Source organism: Pristiophorus japonicus, chromosome 4 (assembly GCF_044704955.1).
Source record: "Pristiophorus japonicus isolate sPriJap1 chromosome 4, sPriJap1.hap1, whole genome shotgun sequence".
Taxonomy (NCBI): domain Eukaryota; kingdom Metazoa; phylum Chordata; class Chondrichthyes; family Pristiophoridae; genus Pristiophorus; species Pristiophorus japonicus.
Genome location: NC_091980.1, coordinates 271,273,131 through 271,296,423, shown reverse-complemented (window position 1 = coordinate 271,296,423; position 23,293 = coordinate 271,273,131). Strand labels below are relative to the sequence as shown.

At 45.1% G+C, this 23,293-nt stretch overlaps 1 protein-coding gene across 1 annotated transcript in view; it reads right to left on the bottom strand.

Annotated features, from left to right (window-relative positions):
• The window catches only part of syt16 (synaptotagmin XVI), a 75,378-nt gene that overhangs the window by 28,797 nt on the left and 23,288 nt on the right, over positions 1-23,293 (bottom strand). The window contains exons 2-4 of the mRNA XM_070877548.1: positions 15,880-16,092; positions 15,111-15,367; positions 2,433-2,876 (exon numbers count right to left, since the gene is read on the bottom strand). Coding sequence (XP_070733649.1) covers positions 2,433-2,876; positions 15,111-15,367; positions 15,880-16,092 — 914 coding nt within the window. The remainder of the gene's footprint in view (positions 1-2,432; positions 2,877-15,110; positions 15,368-15,879; positions 16,093-23,293) is intronic.

Below are 23,293 nucleotides of genomic sequence, written 5' to 3'. Positions count from 1 at the left end.
TGTTCTGCCGCCAGGGAGCTCATCCCCTGAAGTCCCCAGGGATCCCAGCATCCCTTGAGAGCACTGTATATAAGCCGGCCCCTAAGGCCTGTTCCTCACTCTGGAGTGTCTTATTAAAGACTGAGGTCATTGTTACTTTAACCTCCCTGTGTGCAGCCTCATCTGTGTTAGGAACACAATACACTGTACATGCTCAGACTGCACAATCTACATTCAGCTGCGTTCAGTTACGTCTCTAGGTAAAAATCCAAGGCTTTTTGGGAAAATTTGGGAAAATTTGAGAGCTTTCAGTAAAAGCTTCAATGAAAGCTTTAGAAAACACAAAAGACAATTCAATCGATAAATTCAATCTTGTTATTGTAATATATGTATTTTGTTTTTCTTTTTTGTTTAAAACCTTATTTTGAACATTCGAAATTTCAGTTGCTAAGAAATAAATGGTGGATGAAAATCTTTTTCTGGAAACATTCCGAGTGATTTTTGGGGAAAAGATGCAGTGGTGTAATGGAGCCATGAAAAACAAGCCATAACATTCACACTGAAAGTTAGGGTGCCACCTACTGGTGTCACAGGGAAATGTAACAGATAAGTGTAACAGGTAACGGTGGACATTTTAACTCAGGTCTCTATAGGAAATGTTTAAATAGCAGTTTTCAGTGAAGCATACAACCTATGTATGTGTATAAAATTATGTTAACCATAGTTTTACTAATAACTAAGTCAAATCCGCAGTGTCATTTGCGTAAAAGTGTCAATCTCGCCCAAACAGCAATTCTGAAACTATTAAATTAATCAATTTATATTTGTGGTCTAGATTGCAGTTAAGCCCCTTTAAACAACACAGGACTATTATTCTCTCGGCAATATTTTAATTAGAGAAAAACATTTTTTTAAAATCTTCAGTTTTGCTAACATACCAAATCTACATGCTATGTGTATGTGCCCATGTGCAGAGTGTTTTCCCCTGATATTCCTCCGCCCCCACTTTCTTATCCCTCCTCTACGGAGGGCAATTACTCTTCTTGGATTACTCTTCTTGGCACGTTGGGCCAAATGGTCTCTGTCCGTGCTGTATGATTCTATGCTGCAATCTCTATCTGATTAATCATAGAATCATTGAACTTTACAGCATGGAAAGAGGACATTTCGGCCCATCATGTCCGCGCCGGCCAACAAGAGGCTTTCCAGCTCTAGGTCCATAACCCTGCAGGCCATGGCACTTCAAGTGCACATCCAAGTATTTTTTAAATGTGGTGAGGGTTTCTGCCCCTACCACCCTTTCAGGCAGTGAGTCCAGACCCCCACAATCCTTTGCGTGAAGAAATTTCCCCTCAAATCCCCTCTAAACCTTCTACCAATGACTTCAAATTTATGCCCCCTGGTTGTTGACCCTTCTGCTAAGGGAAATAGGCCCTTCCTATCCACTCTATCTCGGCCCCTCATAATTTTATCCACCTCAATGAGGTCTCCCCTCAGTCTCCTCTGTTCCAAGGTAAACAAATCCAGCCTATCCAATCTGTCCTCATAGCTAAGATTCTCCACTCCTGGCAACATCCTCGTAAATCTCCTCTGTACCCTCTCCAGTGCAATCACATCCTTCCTGTAATGCGGTGACCAGAACTGCACGCAGTACTCCAGCTGTGGCCTAACCAGTGATTTATACAGTTCAAGCTTAATCCACTTGCTCTTATATTCTCTGCCTTGGCTAATAAAGGCAAGCATTCCGTATGCCTTCTTAACCACCTTATCCACCTGGCCTGCTACCTTCAGAGATCTATGGACAAGCACTCACAGGTCCCTTTGTTTCTCTACACTTCTCAATGTCCTACCATTTAATGTGTTCCCTTTCCTTGTTAGCCCTCTCCAAATGCATTAGCTCAAACTTCTCTTGGTTAACTTCCATTTGCCACTGTTCTGTCCACCTGATCAGTTGATTGATATCTTCCTGCAGTTCGCAACTTTCTTCTTCGTTATCAACAACACAGCCTATTTTTGTATCATCTGCAAACTTCTTAATCATACCCCCTATATTCAAGTCTAGATCATTGATGTATACCACAAAGAGCAAGGGACCTAGTACTGAGCCCTGTGGAACCCCACTGGAAACATCCTTCCAGTCACAAAAACACACACCAACCATTACCCTTGAGCCAATTTTGGATCCAACTTGCCACTTTGCTCTGGATCCCATGGGCTTTTACTTTCGTGACCAGTCTGCCATGTGGGACCTTATCAAAAGCTTAGCTAAAATCCATATATACTATATCATACGCACTGCCCTCATCGACCCTCCTGGTTACCTCCTCGAAAAATTCAATCAAGTTAATCAGACATGATCTTCCCTTACAAGCCTGTGCTGAGTAATCCATGTCTTTCTAAATGTAGATTTGGATTAAGTGGACATTTCATTCATTTATCATTATTGTACTTACACTCAAGTTGCTCCTTGGCTCCAGGAGTAGCGACACTTCCATTTCTCCCTCTTGATTCAGATTCCTGAGGTAAAACAGCTTCTCCCCCATCATTCTCACTCGGTTCATCTTCCTCACCGCGTACAGGCGGAATCGGAGAGCATAATTAGGCAGCTCCTCTGGCTCCAATTTGTTAAACCTAAAAGTCTCATTGAAGACAGGCATAGATCCTCGCTGAATGTTGGTTTTGGAACGCTGCCTCTTGCCGGGTAGGAGGACGGTGTGCACCTGCCATGAATTAGCACCACTGCGGTCCTTATCGGGGATGTTTTTAGCAGTAACTATCGTAACTGCCAGTTTGTGGTTGGTGGGTTTGTAATTGAATGTGACGTAGAGGTCTCCACATTTTGAAATCGGTTCAGGTGGATCCTGCTGCTGAGGAACTGTGGGCTTTCCGTCTGCCTCCTAAAGGTGATTAAAGTCTTTGGGTTAATGCACATTCAAAACTGTGTTCACTCGTCATGCTGCTGAATTGCCTCAGCAATTATTATTTTTATTATTGTTAGTCGCTTTATTATAATCCACCATGCATGGCTTTACAGAATCGTGATTTATAATTTCTGCTCCTCTGTTTCAAAGCGTTAAAAAGATATGGAATATGCGACTCAGTCGGTAAGGGCGCCAAATGACGAGGTAGTGAGGAAGGTTTGATCACTGGTCAATGCTGGGTAAGCCGATTTCAGCCAGGGTCACAGTGGAGGTGCTGCAAATGGCCTCCCAGGTAGAGGACAAAACAAAACAAAAATCTATCAGGGTTCCAAGCGATCAGCATCCAGCAAGACCTGTTGAAAAATGGTCGTGTACACATGTAGGATTTGATAGCCGAGCAACACATTCCACCCGAGCTTTCAAATGAAGGATGGCTACACGGGCAGAATGCGAGAGGGCAGCCAGTGTCTGCGGAATATACCCCAGAAAAAGCCAGCGCCTTCTGAGGAGGCAGGGGGTGGGGGCTGGGGGAAAGGCAAATAGCAGCAATTGAAAGAATTCTGACAGCGCTACTGGTCTGGAGTTTGATTTCCATTCACAGATTGTGTACAATTGGATAGAGCTGTGAAATAGGAGGGGCGGGAAACAAATATACAGGAGATAATGATCTGGGAAAGAAAAGAGTTGAAAAACAACCGACATTAGAAACACATACAGAGAACCTTGAAGAGGGATTCAAAACTGGAATAAAACTGCTGGAACTCATTGACTGGCAAAGGGTCACCGGAACAATGAGAGGAAGCCTTCATTTAATTTTCTCCTGGCTTTGATTCAAAAGCCAAGAGCAAGAGAGGGACACAGCATTAGCACACAGTGCTAATCATTGCTCGACACTCTCTTCATCCTCCTCCCCCAATTCAATGCACTTAATAACTCAATCATAGAATAGTGCTTTCCCAGTATGCACTCAGTTACTATTGTTCTGCATCTTGGCACAGGTTCAAGGCTGCACTTGGTAATAAAAGATGAAGAATTCATCCTTTGTGCTTCTTTTACTATTGCTTCCACTACAAAGATCTGTCCCTATAAATAGGTTTATAGAAGTAATTAGATCAAGAGCCTTGAAACCATGCATCAGAATGGCATCCAGTTACCGAATCGGGGCATTAAAAACCTGAAGACAGCGCAACAGGAGGAAAAAAATTGTGATCAAATAACACATGAAAATAGGAACAGCTAATCCAGTGTATACGGTTACATAGCCTCCCCACTCATTTTGGAGCTGTTAGATTAAGCAATACTTTGTTCATCAGTTCTCACACAGATTCATTCCCAGCCCCTTTGAAACTAAAAACATAGAGCAAGATTGTAATATCGTTCATGTAAATAATTTAAAGAGAATGTTTTTTTTGTGCGTGTAGTTTTTTTTTTAAACGGAGGGTACATAATGCCCGTATCTCCATGTTGTGCAGGGATTTAGAGTTGCTGTATTGACCGCCACCTAGCTGGCCCAGTCTCCTTTCAGATCAGCAGTAAGACAGTGATCTGTCGCGAGCCCTGGGCAGTCTGCTGTCGGTGGTGAGGATCACCCAGCCTCTGCCTACTAGGTCTGGCTAAACGGAGAATGGCAGGTTAGCAGGATTCTGCAGAAAGTGTAAGAAGAATGGCAGAGTTACACTTTCATTGCACTACAGCAAAGAATTGGAATGGTTTCGATTTGCAATTCCCAATACAGTGGGACTAATTGGATAGCTCTTTCAAAGAGTCAGCACAGCAGGATGGGCCGAATGGCCTTCTTCTGCGCAGCATGATTCGATGAAAGTGAGCTAATCATTCGAGCAGAGAGAGAGAGAGAGGGAGGGATCTCTTAAGAAAGCTTTTACTGATATATAAAACAGAAAAGAGTGACTAAAGTAAATGTTGGTCCCTTAGAAGATGAGAAGGGGGATTTAATAATGGGAAATGTGGAAATGACTGAGACCTTAAACAATTATTTTGCTTCGGTCTTCACAGTGGAAGACACAAAAACCATGCCAAAAATTGCTGGTCACGGGAATGTGGGAAGGGAGGACCTTGAGATAATCACTATCACTAGGGAGGTAGTGCTGGACAGGCTAATGGGACTCAAGGTAGACAAGTCCCCTGGTCCTGATGAAATGTATCCCAGGGTATTAAAAGAGATGGCGGAAGTTATAGCAGATGCATTCGTTATAGATGCTGAGAATGACGTGAGTAGCACGTGTAGCGAGTTGGTCTTATCGCAGGTGAAGGGTCCACAGCCAGCTAGGGAATGGAAGACCAGCAGGGAGAGCAGTGCAAGGAAGGTAGTGCAGGGGTCCCCTGCGGTCATCCCCCTGCAAAACAGATACACTACTTTGAGTACTGTTGAGGGGGATGACTCATCAGGGGAGGGCAGCAGCAGCCAAGTTCATGGCACCGTGGCTGCCTCTGTTGCACAGGAGGGCAGGAAAAAGAGTGGGAGAGCGATAGTGATAGGGGATTCAATTGTAAGGGGAATAGATAGGCGTTTCTGCGGCCGCAACCGAGACTCCAGGATGGTATGTTGCCTCCCTGGTACAAGGGTCAAGGATGTCTCGGAGCGGGTGCAGGACATTCTAAAAAGGGAGGGAGAACAGCCAGTTGTCGTGGTGCACATTGGTACCAACGACATAGGTAAAAAAAGGGATGAGGTTCAACGAGACGAATTTAAGGAGCTAGGAGCTAAATTAAAAAGTAGGACCTCAAAAGTAGTAATCTCGGGATTGCTACCAGTGCCACGTGCTAGTCAGAGTAGGAATCACAGGATAGCGCAGATGAGTACGTGGCTTGAGCAGTGGTGCAGCAGGGAGGGATTCAAATTCCTGGGGCATTGGAACCGGTTCTGGGGGAGGTGGGACCAGTACAAACTGGACGGTCTGCACCTGGGCAGGACCGGAACCAATGTCCGAGGGGGAGTGTTTGCTAGTGCTGTTGGGGAGGAGTTAAACTAATATGGCAGGGGGATGAGAACCAATGCAGGGAGACAGAGGGAAACAAAAAGGAGACAAAAGCAAAAGATAGAAAGGAGATGAGTAAAAGTGGAGGGCAGAGAAACCCAAGGCAAAAAACAAAAAGGGCCACTGAATATAAAGGGGCTGCAGGAGGGGTCAAAACTAAAAATCATGGTTTAAAAACTAGTATTAAAACACTCTACCTAAATGCACGCAGCATTCGAAATAAAGTAAATGAGTTGACGGCACAAATCATGACAAATGGGTATGATTTGGTGGCCATTACAGAAACATGGTTACAGGGTGGCCAAGACTGGGAATTAAACATACAGGGGTATCTGACGATTCGGAAAGATAGACAAGAAGTGAAAGGAGGTGGGATAGCTCTGTTAATAAAGGATGATATCAGGGCAGTTGTGAGAGACGATATTGACTCTAATGCACAAAATGTTGAATCACTGTGGGTGGAGATTAGAGATAGTAAGGGGAAAAAGTCACTGGTGGGCACGGTTTATAGGCCCCCAAATAATAACTTCACGGTGGGGCGGGCAATAATCAAGCGAATAATGGAGGCATGTGAAAAAGGAACGGCAGTAGTCATGGGGGATTTTAACCTACATATCGATTGGTCAACTCAAATCACACGGGGTAGCCTGGAGGAGGAATTCATAGAATGCATACGGGATTGTTTCTTAGAACAGTAGGTAACAGAACCTACAAGGGAGCAAGCTATCTTAGATCTGGTCCTGTGTAATGAGACAGGAAAAATAAACGATCTCCTAGTAAAAGATCCTCTCGGAATGAGTGATCACAGTATGGTTGAATTTGTAATACAGATTGAGGGTGAGGAAGTTGTGTCAGAAACGAGCGTACTATGCTTAAACAAAGGGAACTACAGCGGGATGAGGGCAGAGTTGGCTAAAGTAGACTGGAAACACAGACTAAATGGTGGCACAATTGAGGAACAGTGGAGGACTTTTAAGGAGCTCTTTCATGGTGCTCAACAAAAATATATTCCAGTGAAAAAGGGCGGTAAGAGAAGGGATAACCAGCCGTGGATAACCAAGGAAATAAAGGAGAGTATCAAATCAAAAACCAATGCATATAAGGTGGCCAAGGTTAGTGGGAAACTAGAAGATTGGGAAAATTTTAAACAACAGCAAAGAATGACTAAAAAAGCAATAAAGAAAGGAAAGATAGATATCGAAGGTAAACTTGCGCAAAACATAAAAACAGATAGTAAAAGCTTTTACAGATGTATAAAACGGAAAAGAGTGACTAAAGTAAATGTTGGTCCCTTAGAAGATGAGAAGGGGGATTTAATAATGAGTAATGTGGTAATGGCTGAGACCGTAAACAATTATTTTGCTTCGGTCTTCACAGTGGAAGACACAAAAACCATGCCAAAAATTGATGGTCACGGGAATGTGGGAAGGGAGGACCTTGAGACAATCACTATCACTAGGGGGGTAGTGCTGGACAGGCTAATGGGACTCAAGGTAGACAAGTCCCCTGGTCCTGATGAAATGCATCCCAGGGTATTAAAAGAGATGGCGGAAGTTATAGCAGATGCATTCGTTATAATCTACCAAAATTCTCTGGACTCTGGGGAGGTACCAGCGGATTGGAAAGCAGCTAATGTAACGCCTCTGATTAAAAAAGGGGGCAGACAAAAGGCAGGTAACTATAGGCCGGGTAGTTTAACATCTGTAGTGGGGAAAATGCTTGAAACTATCATTAAGGAAGAAATAGCGGGACATCTAGATAGGAATAGTGCAATCAAGCAGACGCAGCATGGATTCAGGAAGGGGAAATCATGTTTAACTAATTTACTAGAATTCTTTGAGGATATAACTAGCATGGTGGATAGAGGTGTACCGATGGATGTGGTGTATTTAGATTTCCAAAAGGCATTCGATAAGGTGCCACACAAAAGGTTACTGCAGAAGATAGAGTTACGCGGAGTCAGAGGAAATGTATTAGCATGGATAGAGAATTGGCTGGCGAACAGAAAGCAGAGAGTCGGGATAAATGGGTCCTTTTCGGGTTGAAAATCGGTGGTTAGTGGTGTGCCACAGGGATCGGTGCTGGGACCACAACTGTTTACAATATACATAGATGACCTGGAAGAGGGGACAGAGTGTAGTGTAACAAAATTTGCAGATGACACAAAGATTAATGGGAAAGCAGGTTGTGTAGAGGACACAGAGAGGCTGCAAAGAGATTTGGATAGGTTAAGCGAATGGGCGAAGGTTTGGCAGATGGAATACAATGTCGGAATATGTGAGGTCATCCACCTTGGGAAAAAAAACAGTAAAAGGGAATATTATTTGAATGGGGAGAAATTACAACATGCTGAGGTGCAGAGGGACCTGGGGGCCCTTGTGCATGAATCCCTAAAAGTTAGTTTGTAGGTGCAGCAGGTAATCAGGAAGGCGAATGGAATGTTGGTCTTCATTGCGAGAGGGATGGAGTACAAAAGCAGGGAGGTCCTGCTGCAACTGTATAGGGTATTGGTAAGGCCGCACCTCGAGTACTGCATGCAGTTTTGGTCACCTTGCTTAAGGAAGGATATACTGGCTTTGGAGGGGGTACAGAGACGATTCACTAGGCTGATTCCGGAGATGAGGGGGTTACCTTATGATGATAGATTGAGTAGACTGGGTTTTTACTCATTGGAGTTCAGAAGGATGAGGGGTGATCTTATAGAAACATTTAAAATCATGAAAGGGATAGACAAGATAGAGGCAGAGAGGTTGTTTCCACTGGTCGGGGAGACTAGAACTAGGGGGCACAGCCTCAAAATACGGGGGAGCCAATTTAAAGCCGAGTTGAGAAAGAATTTCTTCTCCCAGAGGGTTGTGAATCTGTGGAATTCTCTGCCCAAGGAAGCAGTTGAGGCTAGCTCATTGAATGTATTCAAGTCACAGATAGATAGATTTTTAACCAATAAGGGAATTAAGGGTTACGGGGAGAGGGCGGATAAGTGGAGCTGAGTCCACGGCCAGATCAGCCATGATCTTATTGAATGGCGGAGCAGGCTCGAGGGGCTAGATGGCCTACTCCTGTTCCTAATTCTTATGTTCTTATGTTAATCTACCAAAATTCTCTGGAATCTGGGGAGCTACCAGCGGATTGGAAAGCAGCTAATGTAACGTCTCTGTTTAAAAAAGGGGGCAGACAAAAGGCAGGTAACTGTTGGCCGGTTAGTTTAACATCTGTAGTGGGGAAAATGCTTGAAGCTATCATTAAGGAAGAAATAGCGGGACTTCTCGATAGGAATAATGCAATCAAGCAGACGCAGCATGGATACATGAGGGGAAATCATGTTTAACTAATTTACTGGAATTCTTTAAGGATATAACGAGCATGGTGGATAGAGGTGTACCGATGGATGTGGTGTATTTGGATTTCCAAAAGGCATTCGATAAGGTGCCACACAAAAGGTTACTGTGGAAGATAAAGGTACGCGGAGTCAGAGGAAATATATTAACATGGATTGAGAATTGGCTAACTAACAGAAAGCAGAGAGTCGGGATAAATGGGTTCTTTTCAGGTTGGCAATCGGTGGTTAGTGGTGTGCCACAGGGATCGGTGCTGGGACCACAACTGTTTACAATATACATAGATGACCTGGAAGATGGGACAGAGTGTAGTGTAACAAAATTTGCAGATGACACAAAGATTAGTGGGAAAGCGGGTTGTGTAGAGGACACAAGAGGCTACAAAGAGATTTGGATAGGTTAAGCGAATGGGCTAAGGTTTGGCAGATGGAATACAATGTCGGAAACTGTGAGGTCATCCACCTTGGAAAAAAAAAGTAAAAGGGAATATTATTTGAATGGGGAGAAATTACAACATGCTGCGGTGCAAAGTTAGTTTGCAGGTGCAGCAGATAATCAGGAAGGCGAATGGAATGTTGGCCTTCATTGCGAGAGGGATGGACTACAAAAGCAGGGAGGTTCTGCTGCAACTGTACAGGGTATTGGTGAGGCCGCACCTGGAGTATTGCGTGCAGTTTTGGTCACCTTACTTAAGGAAGGATATACTAGCTTTGGAGGGGGTACAGTGACGATTCACTAGGCTGATTCCGGAGATGAGGGGGTTACCTTATGATGATAGATTAAGTAGACTGGGTCTTTACTCGTTGGAGTTCAGAAGGATGAGGGGTGATCTTATAGAAACATTTAAAATAATGAAAGGGATAGACAAGATAGAGGCAGAGAGGTTGTTTCCACTGGTCGGGGAGACTAGAACTAGGGGACACAGCCTCAAAATACATGGGAGCCAATTTAAAACCGAGTTGAGAAGGAATTTCTTCTCCCAGAGGGTTGTGAATCTGTGAAATTCTCTGCCCAAGGAAGCAGTTGAGGCTAGCTCATTGAATGTATTCAAATCACAGAGAAATAGATTTTTAACCAATAAGGGAATTAAGGGTTATGGGGAGCGGGCGGGTAAGTGGAGCTGAGTCCACGGCCAGATCAGCCATGATCTTGTTGAATGGCGGAGCAGGCTCGAGGGGCTAGCTGGCCTAATCCTGTTCCTAGTTCTTATATTCTTATAGCTTTTCCACGTGTCCTGCCAGTAAGTGTAGACCTATAAAAGTATAGCGCGACTGGAAGAGCTCTGATCAATGGAGTATCTAACTATGCAGTATGGCATAGAGGGTGCAAAGAAAGGACGAAAAGCATATATTTAAAGAAAATATTATTTAATATATATATTTAAGCAGTATGATTGGTGATAGTAATTTCAAACAATATGACAGCAATGGCAAAAAAGGAATACTTTAAATTCTAAGTAAGTACAAGATTCAGTAATAAAAGGCAGGGGATTTAATAACATAAATACACACACATATATGGTATCAAATATTACTCTCAGAACCCCTTCCAAAAATCCTGAAGGTGACGCCTTAGGCTGGATGTGATTTGATTGGGCTGGCAACTCTCCTTTAACTGGTTTCATAGATTGTAGCCATTCTTCAGGTTTGAGCCTAAATGGTGACTATTTGACTATGGAGGCATCACAAATGAGACTAATCCCATCTCCACACAAGCATTTTTCATCAGTGTTTACTGGATTGCATTCTGGAGTAGGAATCTGGACCAGTTTTTCCAGTCTCTAACTTAGGGATACAGGTTAATTTTAGTATAGTGTCACTACGGTGGCTGGGATGAGTTAAGACTCCAGAGACCAGAGATGAAATCTAGGTCTGTGTGGCTCAGTATGTGGGGCAACAGGAAAGCACGTTTAAAAAAACATTTGATGTTTCATGCCTTTAAAGATAATTATTCATCCCTGATCACACACTGTCACCAGTTTTACTATCAAAAACAAGTTGAAGTTCAGTCTCACTACTATTAATATGCCTTACTTCATCTGATTCATAGAACCATAGAAAATAGGTGCAGGAATAGGCCATTCGGCCCTTCGAGTCTGCACTTCCATTCAATAAGATCATGGCTGATCATTCCCTCAGCACCCCTTTCCTGCTTTCTCTCCATACCCCTTGATCCCTTTAGCCATAAGGGCCATATCCAATTCCCTCTTGAATATATCCAATGAACTGGCATCAACAACTCTTTGCGGCAGGGAATTCCACAGGTTAACAACTCTCTGAGTGAAGAAGTTTCTCCTCATCTCAGTCCTAAATGGCCTACCCCTCATCTTAGGACTGTGTCCCCTGGTTCTGAACTTCCCCAACATCAGGAACATTCTTCCTACATCTAACCTGTCCAGTTCCGTCAGAATATTATATGTTTCTATGAGATCCCCTAACATTCTTCTAAACTCCAGTGTATAAAGGGCCAGTTGATCCAGTCTCTCCTCATATGTCAGTCCATCCATCCCGGGAATCAGTCTCATGAATCTTCGCTGCACTCCATCACTAGCAAGAATGTCCTTCCTCAGATTAGGAGACCAAAACTGAACTCAATATTCCAGGTGAGGCCTCACCAAGGCCCTGTACAACTGCAGTAAGACCTCCCTGCTCCTGTACTCAAATCCCCTAGCTATGAAAGCCAACATACCATGTGCCTTCTTCACCACCTGCTGTACCTGCATGCCAACTTTCAATGACTGATGTACCATGACACCCAGGTCTCGTTGCACCTCCCCTTTTCCTAATCTGATAATATTCTGCCTTTGCCACCGAAGTGGATAATCTCACATTTATCCTCATTATACTGCATCTGTATTTGCCCACTCACCTAACCTGTCCAAATCACCCTGCAGCCTCTTAGCGTCCTCCTCACAGCTCACACTGCCACCCAGTTTAGTGTCATCTGAAAATCTGGAGATATTATACTTAATTCCTTCATCTAAATCATTAATGTATACTGTAAAGAGCTGGACCCAGCACTGAGCCCTGCGGCACCCCAGTAGTCACTGCCTGCCATTCTGAAAAGGACCTGTTTATCCCGACTCTCTGCTTCCTGTCTGCCGACCAGTTCTCTATCCACGTCAGTACATTACCCCCAATACTATGTGCTTTAATTTTGCACAACAATCTCTTGTGTGGGACCTTGTCAAAAGTCTTTTGAAAGTCCAAATACAACACATCCACTGGTTCTCCCTTGTCTACTCTACTAGTTACATCTTCAAAAAGTTCCAGAAGATTTGTCAAGCATGATTTCCCTTTCATAAATCCATGCTGACTTGGACCGATTCTGTCACTGCTTTCCAAATGCGCTGCTATTTCATCTTTAATAATTGATTCCAACATTTTCCCCACTACTGATATCAGGCTAACCGGTCTATAATTACCCGTTTTCTCTCTCCCTCCTTTTTTAAAAAGTGGGGTTACATTAGCTACCCTCCAGTCCATAGGAACTGATCCCGAGTCGATAGACTATTGGAAAATGATCACCAATGCATCCACTATTTCTAGGGCTACTTCCTTAAGTATTCTGGGATACAGACTATCAGGCCCCGGGGATTTATTGGCCTTCAATCCCATCAATTTCCCGAACACAATTTCCCACCTAATAAGGATATCCTTCAGTTCCTCCTTCTCACTAGACCCTCGGTCCCCTAGAGCTTCCGGAAGGTTATTTGTGTCTTCCTTCGTGAAGACAGAACCAAAGTATTTGTTCAACTGGTCTGCCATTTCTTTGTTCCCCATTATAAATTCACCTGAATCTGACTGCAAGGGACCTATGTTTGTCTTCACTAATCTTTTTCTCTTCACATATCTATAGAAGCTTTTGCAGTCAGTCGTTATGTTCCTGGCATGCTTCCTCTCATACTCTATTTCCCCCCTCCTAATTAAACCCTATGTCCTCCTCTGCTGAATTCTAAACTTCTCCCAGTCCTCAGGTTTGCTGCTTTTTCTGGACAATTTATATGCCTCTTCCTTGGATTTAACGCTATTCTTAATTTCCCTTGTTAGTCACAGTTGAGCCACCTTCCCCGTTTTATTTTTACTCCAGAAAGGGATGTACAATTGTTGAAGTTCATCCATGCGATCTTTAAATGTTTGCCATTGCCTATCCACCGTCAACCCTTTAAGTATCATTTGTCAGTCTATTCTAGCCAATTCACGTCTCATACCATCAAAGTTACCTTTCCTTAAGTTCAGGACCCTAGTCTCTGAATTAACTGTGTCACTCTCCATCTTAATAAAGAATTCTACCATATTATAGTCACTCTTCCCCAAGGGGCCTCGCACAACAAGACTGTTAATTAGTCCTTTCTCATTACACATCACCCAGCCTAGGATGGCCAGCCCTCTTGTTGGTTCCTCGACATATTGGTCGAGAAAACCATCCCTAATACACTCCAGGAAATCCTCCTCCACCATATTGCTACCAGTTTGGTTAACTCAATCAATATGTAGATTAAAGTCGCCCATGATAACTGCTATACCTTTATTGCACGTATCCCGAATTTCTTGTTTGATGCTGTCCTCAACATCACTACTACTGTTTGGTAGTCTGTACACAACTCCCACTAGCGTTTTCTGCCCTTTGGTATTCCACAGCTCTACCCATACAGATTCCACATCATCCAAGCTAATGTCCTTCCTTACTATTGCGTTAATTTCCTCTTTAACCAGCAACACTACCCCACCTCCTTTTCCTTTCTGTCTATCCTTCCTGAATGCTGAATACCCCTGGATGTTAAGTTCCCAGCCTTGGTCACCCTGGAGCCATGTCTCCATGATGCCGATTATATCATATTCACTAATTGCTGCCTGTGCAGTTAATTCGTCCACCTTATTACGAATACTCCTCGCATTGAGGCACAGAGCCTTCAGGCTTGTCTTTTTAACACATTTTGCCCTTTTGTAATTTTGCTGAATTGTGTCCTTTTTTGATTTTTGCCTTGGGTTTCTCTGCCCTCCACTTTTACTTTTCTTCTTTCTATCTTTTGCTTCTGCCCCCATTCTACTTCCCTCTGTCTCCCTGCATAGGTTCCCATCCCCCTACCATATTAGTTTAACTCCTCCTTAACAGCACTTGCAAATACTTCCCCCTAAGACATTGGTTCCAGTCCTGCCCAGGTGCAGACCGTCCGGTGTGTACTGGTCTCACCTCCCCCAGAACCGGTTGCAATCTCCCGCACATGTAGTCATCAGGGACACTGGAAGCGTCCCTGAGTCTCCACATAGCACAGGAGGAGCATAACACATGTACGAGCTCTCCTGCCATGACTTACCCCCTAGATTAACTTAATTTGGCAACAACAATGATAAAGGTTACCTACTGATAAAGAAGCTATTGATACCTGCTGGTGAAGGGCCACAATTACAAGTTATAAGCAATGACATCTAGTTATGATGCATAGGTTTCGCAGAATTTTTCCAGAGGGGTGGAGGGAAAACAGAAAAACTCTCCTACACGTTTCGACACCAGTCAGGAAAAAAAAGTGATGGATGTGTTTATAATTTAAATTCTAGCACAGTTTCAAAATCCATAAATGGTGACAGTGTGGATAATTTTTAGAATTTTACTTTATCATTTAACGTTGCCATGGTGATTTTATGCACATAGACACTACGCCCAAATATTCACCTAATTGTGTTCAGGGTGAAGAAAAACAAGTAAGATAAAGAGCAATTAAATTAAGTTGAAATAAAGGAACGGTGGTATATACCGAATTAGAACCAATTAAATTAATTCTATGCTCAGTTTATTTTGTCTAAATAATGAAAATGGTGAAAAAAAATACGATTTGACACACAACTCTGAAAGGAATTGAATTCATAAGGCATTACCTCTGGACTCCATGCGGATGAACTATCTGTATGGTCATTTCCTTCATAGGCCTGATTATCAAAGTTGGTCTCCTGATCTGCACTTCCAGCTTCAGTTTGCAGTTTCCTGTGAGTATTGTCCAGGGTTCCAGCTGCTCCATCTGGGGCCTTTTGATGGCCTGCTCCATCCTCAGACTCAGAGCCTGAGCCCACAGATAACTGATCTTCTTGATAAGTGCAATTATCTTGCAAGCTCAACTGATGTTGTTTATCTGTATCTAAACAGGTAAACGTGAACAGCATTTTTAAAGCAACATGAGGCGAGAGGACAGTAAACAACAACGTACATATTAACAGGAGAAAGAATTAGTCACATCACTTTTAATCGCTAGCAGCTCACAAAAACATGGAGAGTGAAAGTTAATAAAGACCATGGTTAAACAATTTAAATGAAGTATTTATCAGTGCATTGGTTCGGATTCAGTTAAGCTCATTTAATTCAAACCTCAATATATTTATATAGTAGTGTTGGTTACCTCATGCAAACATGACAGAGTTGCTGCTCTGTTTAGTTTAATATTATACACTACAGCAAGGGTTTCATGCAATCTGCCCTTTATTTTTCTGCCATTTTGCAATATATCTCTAAAGTTAGAGAGGGTCATTGCTGGAGTGTGATGGGTATGAAAAAAAGGAAAACACATTCAAGGTTGCAAGTTGCAAAGGAAACCAGCAAAGGGTTCAGAATGTTGTGATGCCTAGTAATCTTATTACAAGCCATGCATGATACCTTCGACTTCAGAGGCCTCTGTGCTGTACTCTTCGTGATTTGAAGGTAAACGATTAAATTTCAGCCTACGCTCTAAACCCGCCTGCTGCACCTTCTCTGACACTGTAGAGCGAAAACTCTGGGACCTCGACACAGAGAATTCAAACTGTTTAATCACTTCCTCATCGCTGTCTGTGGATGTAGTCAACTCCTCATCATCCCCATAACTGTTCACTGGGGAGAGAAAGAGAATACAGTCCTTGGACATTTTTCCAGATGAAAGGACTTTTCCTGTACAGGCAGTAGGTTGATACAAAGATCCACAGGATTGCAGTCTCAAAATGGCTTTTGTATGATGGCGCCTCTAGTATTTTTCATGTAAATCCCTATTTTTCAACGAACTAGTTTTTAGAGAAACAAGTGTATCAGATTATAAAAGGAATTAGCCTTTTCAGTTTAGCTGTTTGTAGAACTCACTAACAACTCGACAGCAAATTGTAATTTTATTATTACTAAAAATACACATTGTAACTTTAAGATTGTGTAAAATTACCTTTTTCCATATCCATGTTCTGCCCTCTCAATGTTTTGTTTATTTTCTTTACCACCTGGGAACACTGGACTGATGGATTCGCGAGCCTGAGCCTCAAAATAGCTTGGACCTCACACCTCACCGACAGGTGGGCACAGCAGCCGCACTGACGACATTGCCCCTGCTTTGGGCACTACCTGAAATGGCCCTTAATGTGTTTGAGGGAGGAGAAGAGAATTGGCCATTCAACCTACTCATTTAATTATCGCCTTTTTTCCCGCCAAGATATTTCTATATTATTTCTAAAATTAAATATCAATGTGCTCTTACAGGCTTTAGGAAACATCTTGTTCCTTTTTGAAACCCTGTAAAGTTGCCTATACAACCACCTGCCTTGGCAATTTTTTTTCACATACATTGATCACACATTTGTTAAAGATGTGGAATTGGGGGACAGAGACCGGATACAGTATTCCAGGGTCCCTGGTATAACCAAAGCTATAACAATCGCAAAAATTGTCTTTTTCCATTTCTACGTTATGCCCTCCCGTACACAGCCCAATCTTTTGTTTACTTTCTTTACCATCTGAGAACATTGGACCGATGAGTTAGTGACTTTGTTCAGCAATATTCTGAGATCTCTCTCCTGGGGTGGGTTCTCCCCGAGTTCTTATCCTGTATTGCCGTGTACCAAATCTCATCATGTACTTCTACCTTCATTAAACTTCACCTGCCCACAAGCTCAGGGTCTCCAATTCTTTCCGAATTTGCACAATGGTGCTTCTGCATTTGCCATTTCTCCCATTTTGACATCCTCTGTAAATTTAAGGCTTCTCTGATTTGACCCCACGCTTTAAAAGATTTATAAAAAATAATAAATTGCGGTAGTCCCTAATATCACCGAGTGAGTTCTAGGCTGTAATCCTTCATTTCTTCACTTAATTCATTTTGTTTTGCATTCTATGTTACTGTTTGGATTCAACACCTCCCCCCCACCCCCCGACAACAGTTGCTCTTTTATATTCACATCTCAATTGTGGCGGTCCCGGAACCTATCCCTGTGGTACATCTCGGATAACCAGCTCCCAGCCACACCTGCTCCCGAATACTGCTACTCTGTGTTTTCAGCTGACCATACTTTTAACCAATTCACTATACTTCCAGCTAACCTGCAGCCTGGATCTTGTCCAGTAATTCTGTAAGTGGGTCAGTGTCAACCTCCTTTCCAAAATCTAGGTAAACAACATACCCTGTTTCACCCTTATCCACTAGGTCAAAAGCTACATCTGAAATTTTTTTTAAGAGCGGTCAAAAATGATCTCGCACTTTTAATGCCATGCTTATAGTCTCCCATTAATCCATGCCCACCAGGCTGTCCTTATACAACCTCTCAATTCATTCTCCCACAGTCAATGTGAGGCTTACAGATCGATCATCTCCAACCACTTTTTGAAGACAGGAGTTACGTTCGCTATCATTTAGTCCTATGAGAGCTGCACTGCGTCCAGTGAGTGCTGGAAAATATCTGTAGGTGGAACCAGAATCAACTAGCTGTCCAACTCCTTTAATACCCATGGGGAAGATCACTGGTTCCAGGTGTCCTATCTGACTTGTGTGTCTGTAATCTAGTCCATACTTGCTCTCATACTCCTATCTCAGGTAGTTCTCTCACTTCATCAGTAAACACTATTGCAAAGTATTGGCTTCTGACATACTTGAAGGCTCCACGGTTCAGTTTTATGTTTGTTGGTATATTATTTTCATTTCCCCTCTTTGATGCCCCCACTTTCTGACGTTTTTCAACTGTTCCCGCACAATGTCCCGCATAAGAGATTGGTGTGCAAAATCAAAGCACATGGTATTGGGGGTAATGTACTGACGTGGATAGAGAACTGGTTGGCAGACAGGAAGCAGAGAGTCGGGATAAACGTGTCCTTTTCAGAATGGCAGGCAGTGACTAGTGGAGTGCCGCAGGGCTCAGTGCTGGGACCCCAGCTCTTTACAATATACATTAATGATTTAGATGAAGGAATTGAGTGTAATATCTCCAAGTTTGCAGATGACACTAAACTGGGTGGCGGTGTGAGCTGTGAGGAGGATGCTAAGAGGCTGCAGGGTGACTTGGACAGGTTAGGTGAGTGGGCAAATGCATGGCAGATGAAGTATAATGTGGATAAATGTGAGGTTATCCACTTTGGTGGTAAAAACACGAAGGCAGAATATTATCTGAATGGTGGCAGATTAGGAAAAGGGGTGGTGCATTGAGACCTGGGTGTCTTGGTTCATCAGTCATTAAATGTTGGCATGCAGGTACAGCAGGCGGTGAAGAAGGCAAATGGTATGTTGGCCTTCATAGCTAGGGGATTTGAGTAGAGGAGCACGGAGGTCTTACTGCAGTTGTACAGGACCTTGGTGAGGCCTCACCTGGAATATGGTGTTCAGTTTTGGTCTCCCAATCTGAGGAAGGACGTTCTTGCTATTGAGGGAGTGCCGTGAAGGTTCACCAGATTGATTCTGGGGATGGCTGGACTGACATATGAGGAGAGACTGGATCAACTGGGCCTGTATTCACTGGAGTTTAGATGGATGAGAGGGGATCTCATAGAAACATATAACATTCTGACGGGACTGGACAGGTTAGATGCGGGAAGAATGTTCCCGATGTTGGGGAGGTCCAGAATCAGGGGACATAGGGCCCAAGTTTCGAGCCGTGCCTAGAATGGCGCAGTCCCGACCTGAACGCCCGTTTTTCGCACCACAAAGTGCGCCTAAAAAAACCCTCCACCTCCCTGCAGGTCCTCTGGCCCTCGGCGCAGCGCAGCAGGAGCTGTAGGGGGCGGAGCCAGGTCCCTGCGCCGAAAACAGTGCCGGGACCTCTGCACATGCGCACTACAGTGGGCGCGCATGTTCAGTAGCTCCAGGCGCCCAAAACTGTGTGGGAGGGGCCCGAAGCACGCAGCCCCTAGCCCTGGCCGCATGGCCTCACTGGGGCTGTGTGAATAAGGCTCCTCCCACGGCCAGCTCCTGCTTCCTCCTGACCTGATTCGACTCCCGCTTCCCGCCTCCGGACCGGACCCGACACCGACTCTCGCTCCCCACACCCCGCCCCGGACCCGACACCCGCTCCCCCCCCCCTGCCCCCAGACCGGACCTGACACCCACTCCCCCCCCCCGCCTCCGGACCGGACCTGACACCCGCTCCCCCTCCCGCCCCCAGACCGGACCCGACACCCACTCCCCCCCCCCGCCTCCGGACCGGACCTGACACCCGCTCCCCCTCCCGCCCCCAGACCGGACCCGACACCCGCTCTCCCCCTTCCCCCCAGACCGGACCCGACACCTGCTCCCCCTACCCCCGCCCCGGACCCAACACCCGCGCCCCCCCCCAGCCCCCGGACCGGACCCGACAACCGCTCCCCACCCCCCCGGACCGGACCCGACACCCGCTCCCCCCCCGCCTCGGGACCCGACTCCCACTCCCCCCCGCCCCCAGACTGGATCCGACCTGATCTCCCTGCCCCCGACCCAAACCAAACCGACCTCCCTCCCACCACCCCCCCGACCCGACCCAACGCCACCTACCTGTAAATCTCGGGCCCGGCCCGTTCAGCCTCCCTCCCCCTTCTCCTGATATGGCCCTTATGGATAAAGAGATCAAGGGTATGGCGAGAAAGCAGGAAAGGGGTACTGAGGGAATGATCAGCCATGATCTTATTGAATGGCGATGCAGGCTCAAAGGCCAAATGGCCTATTTCTGCACCTATTTTCTATGTTTCTATGTTTCTTTTCAAATCTTCTTATCTTGCTCATTATTTCAGCTTTTGAACACCCTGAATGTTTTCTCCTTAATGTCTTTGTAACCTTCCCCAGTTACAGTGGTTTTATCCTTCTATTTCTCTCGCTTAATTTTGAAAATTACATTACAACATTTGCCGTTTGCAGCCACAGTCTTTCATTTTGGTGACTAAGGGAATCAAGGGATATGGGGACAATGCAGGAAAGTGGAGTTGAGATAGAAGATCAGCCATGATCTTATTGAATGGTGGAGCAGGCTCTTGGGCTGAATGGCCTACTCCTGCTCCTATTTCGTCTGTTATCCTGCTACGATTTCTTCCCAATTTATTGCTTTCACGTGTTTCCCCCTAATCTTCATCTCACAATATTTAAGATTGTTTACGCTGATGTTTACATTCTGGCCTATGCTATTAAGATTAGCAGGAAATTTAGATGTAAATTGACATTGGCAAAATGGGCATGAGACTGGCCGTAATTTTGGGCGTAACTGTCATGTATTCAACTATCATTGTAGGAGACAACTTGTGAGAGACACTCCTAACCTGGACTTTCAGGTATAAAAGGGGAAGCTCCACCCACCGTCATCACTTGAGGTCTTCGTAATAAAGGTAACTGACCACAGAGTGACTTTCTCTCAAATATGGGCCTCGTGTGCATTTATACTGTATAGTAAGGACATATCATTGGCGACGAGAAACTGGGATTTAAACCACACAAGCATGGCCACTAGCAGCACAGAAGAGAGGTACTGCGTTGGCGATGATTGGGACGACTTTATTGAGAGACTACAGCAAAGTTTTGTCACTAAGGAATAGTTGGGACAGGATTCGGCCGACAAACACAGGGTTCATCTCCTGACAGTTTGTGGATCCAGAACGTACTCCCTGATGAAGGACCTTCTCGCGCCAGAGAAGCCGGCGGACAAGACGTTCGAAGAGCTCAGTAAGTTGATCGGGGAACACCATTAAACCGGCAAGCAGCATGCACATAGCGAGACACCGGTTTTACACGCACTGGCGGCGAGAAGGGCAATGCGTTCCTGACTTCGTGGCAGATCTCCGGCGACTGGCGAGCCGATGTAAGTTCATAGATGCATGCAGAGTGGAGATGCTGCGAGACTTTTTTATTGAGGGCATCGGGCACGCTGGGGTTTTCAGGAAACTGAGACCAAAGACTTGATCTTGGAAGCGGCGGCTCTGATAGCCCAGACATTTATCTCAGTGGGGGAAGAGACCAGAATGATATATGACAAAAATCTTGGCTCAAATGCGGCAAACGACCAGAGAGTCAATATTGTTAACGCGGCACACAGTTCTCTAGGCAGACAAGGGCAATCGGACATGCCCCAGCATGTAGTCAAACCCAAAGGGGGAATTTAACAGAGACAATGGCTAGCTGAAAGGCGATTCAGGCCATCGCAATGACAATGCGGCCAGTAATGGGGCCATCAACACCTGTTAATGGTGCGCTTAAGGGCAGTTACAGAGACAGTCAGAGACGATCGACTGGTAATGGACCTTTTGTTTCCAACAACGGGGCCTCCAGCTCATGCTGGAGGTGTGGAGGCAAACACCCAGCCAGAGCTTGCAAGTATCAGCAATATACCTGCAGAAACTGCAACGTCAGCGGTCACTTGGCGCGTATGTGCAGGAAGCCTGCAGCCAGGTTGATGTACGAGGAGGACGGGCCCGATGTAAGCCCTATGAGGCCAAATGAATACTGGGGGAAATCGCTGGAAGCTGAAGTTCAGCGCGTTCATGTGCAGCACATAAACAGTTCATATACCAGGACACCACTGATAATGATGAAAGTGCTCCTCAATGGCATCCCAGTGTTAATGGAGCTAGACACAGGGGCCAGCCAGTCTCTGATGAGTTGATGAGTATCAAACAGTTTGAAAGGTTGTGGGTGTCCAAGGCCAGGAGGCCAAAATTATTGCCCATTGACACACAGCTACAGACATATACAAAGGAGATCATTCCGGTGCTAGGCAGCGCCATGGTCGTCGTGACCCACAAAGATTCGGAGAACAGGTTGCCACTCTGGATTGTCCCGGGGGATGGTCCCATACTACTGGGGAGGAGTTGGTTTGCTGTCATGAACTGGAAATGGGGCGATGTCAATGCAATTTCTTCGAAGAAACTGACCACCATCACGACACACAAGGGGTTGTTTGAGTATAACAGATGTCCATTCGGGATTCGTTCGGCCGCCGCGATCTTTCAGCGAAATATGGAAAGCCTCCTCAAGTCGATTCCAAGGACGGTGGTTTTTCAAGACGACATCCTCATCACGGGTCATTGATACTGAAGAACACCTCCACAACCTGGACGAGGTGCTACGCAGACTGGACCGGGTAAGGCTGCGACTAAAAAAGGCGAAGTGCGTCTTCTTAGCTCCAGAGGTAGAATTCCTGGGGAGGAGGGTAGCAGCAGACGGGATCAGACCCACTGCGTCCAAAACGGAAGCGATCCAGAGAGCACCCAGACCCCGTAACACGACGGAGCTGCGTGCGTTCCTGGGGCTCCTGAAGTATTTTGGCAACTTTCTTCCCAAATTCAGCACACTGTTAGAGCCGCTACACGTGCTCCTATGCAAAGGTCGCGATTGGGTCTGGGGGGACAGCCAGGAAAGGGCTATTGACAGAGCACGCAACTTGTTATGCTCCAACAAACTGTTAACGTTATGTGGCCCGTGTAAGAAACTTGTTCTAACGTGCAATGCGTCGTCCTATGGGGTCGGGTGTGTGTTGCAGCATGTGAATGCCAATGATAAGTTACAGCCGTTAGCTTATGCCTCCAGAAGTCTGTCCCAGGCAGAAAGGGGCTACGGGATGGTAGAAAAGGAAGCGCTAGCATGTGTAGATGCAGTAAAAACAAATGCACCAGTACCTGTTTGGCAGGAAATTTGAGCTGGAGACAGATCACAAACCCCTAATGTCCCTTTTGGCCGATAACAAGGCCATAAATGCGAATGCATCGGCCCGCATACAGAGGTGGGCACTTACGTTAGCCGCTTATGACTACACAATTCAGCACAGACTGGGCACTGAAAGCTGCGCTGATGCACTCAGCAGGCTCCCACTAGCCACCACTGAGGGGGCAGCTG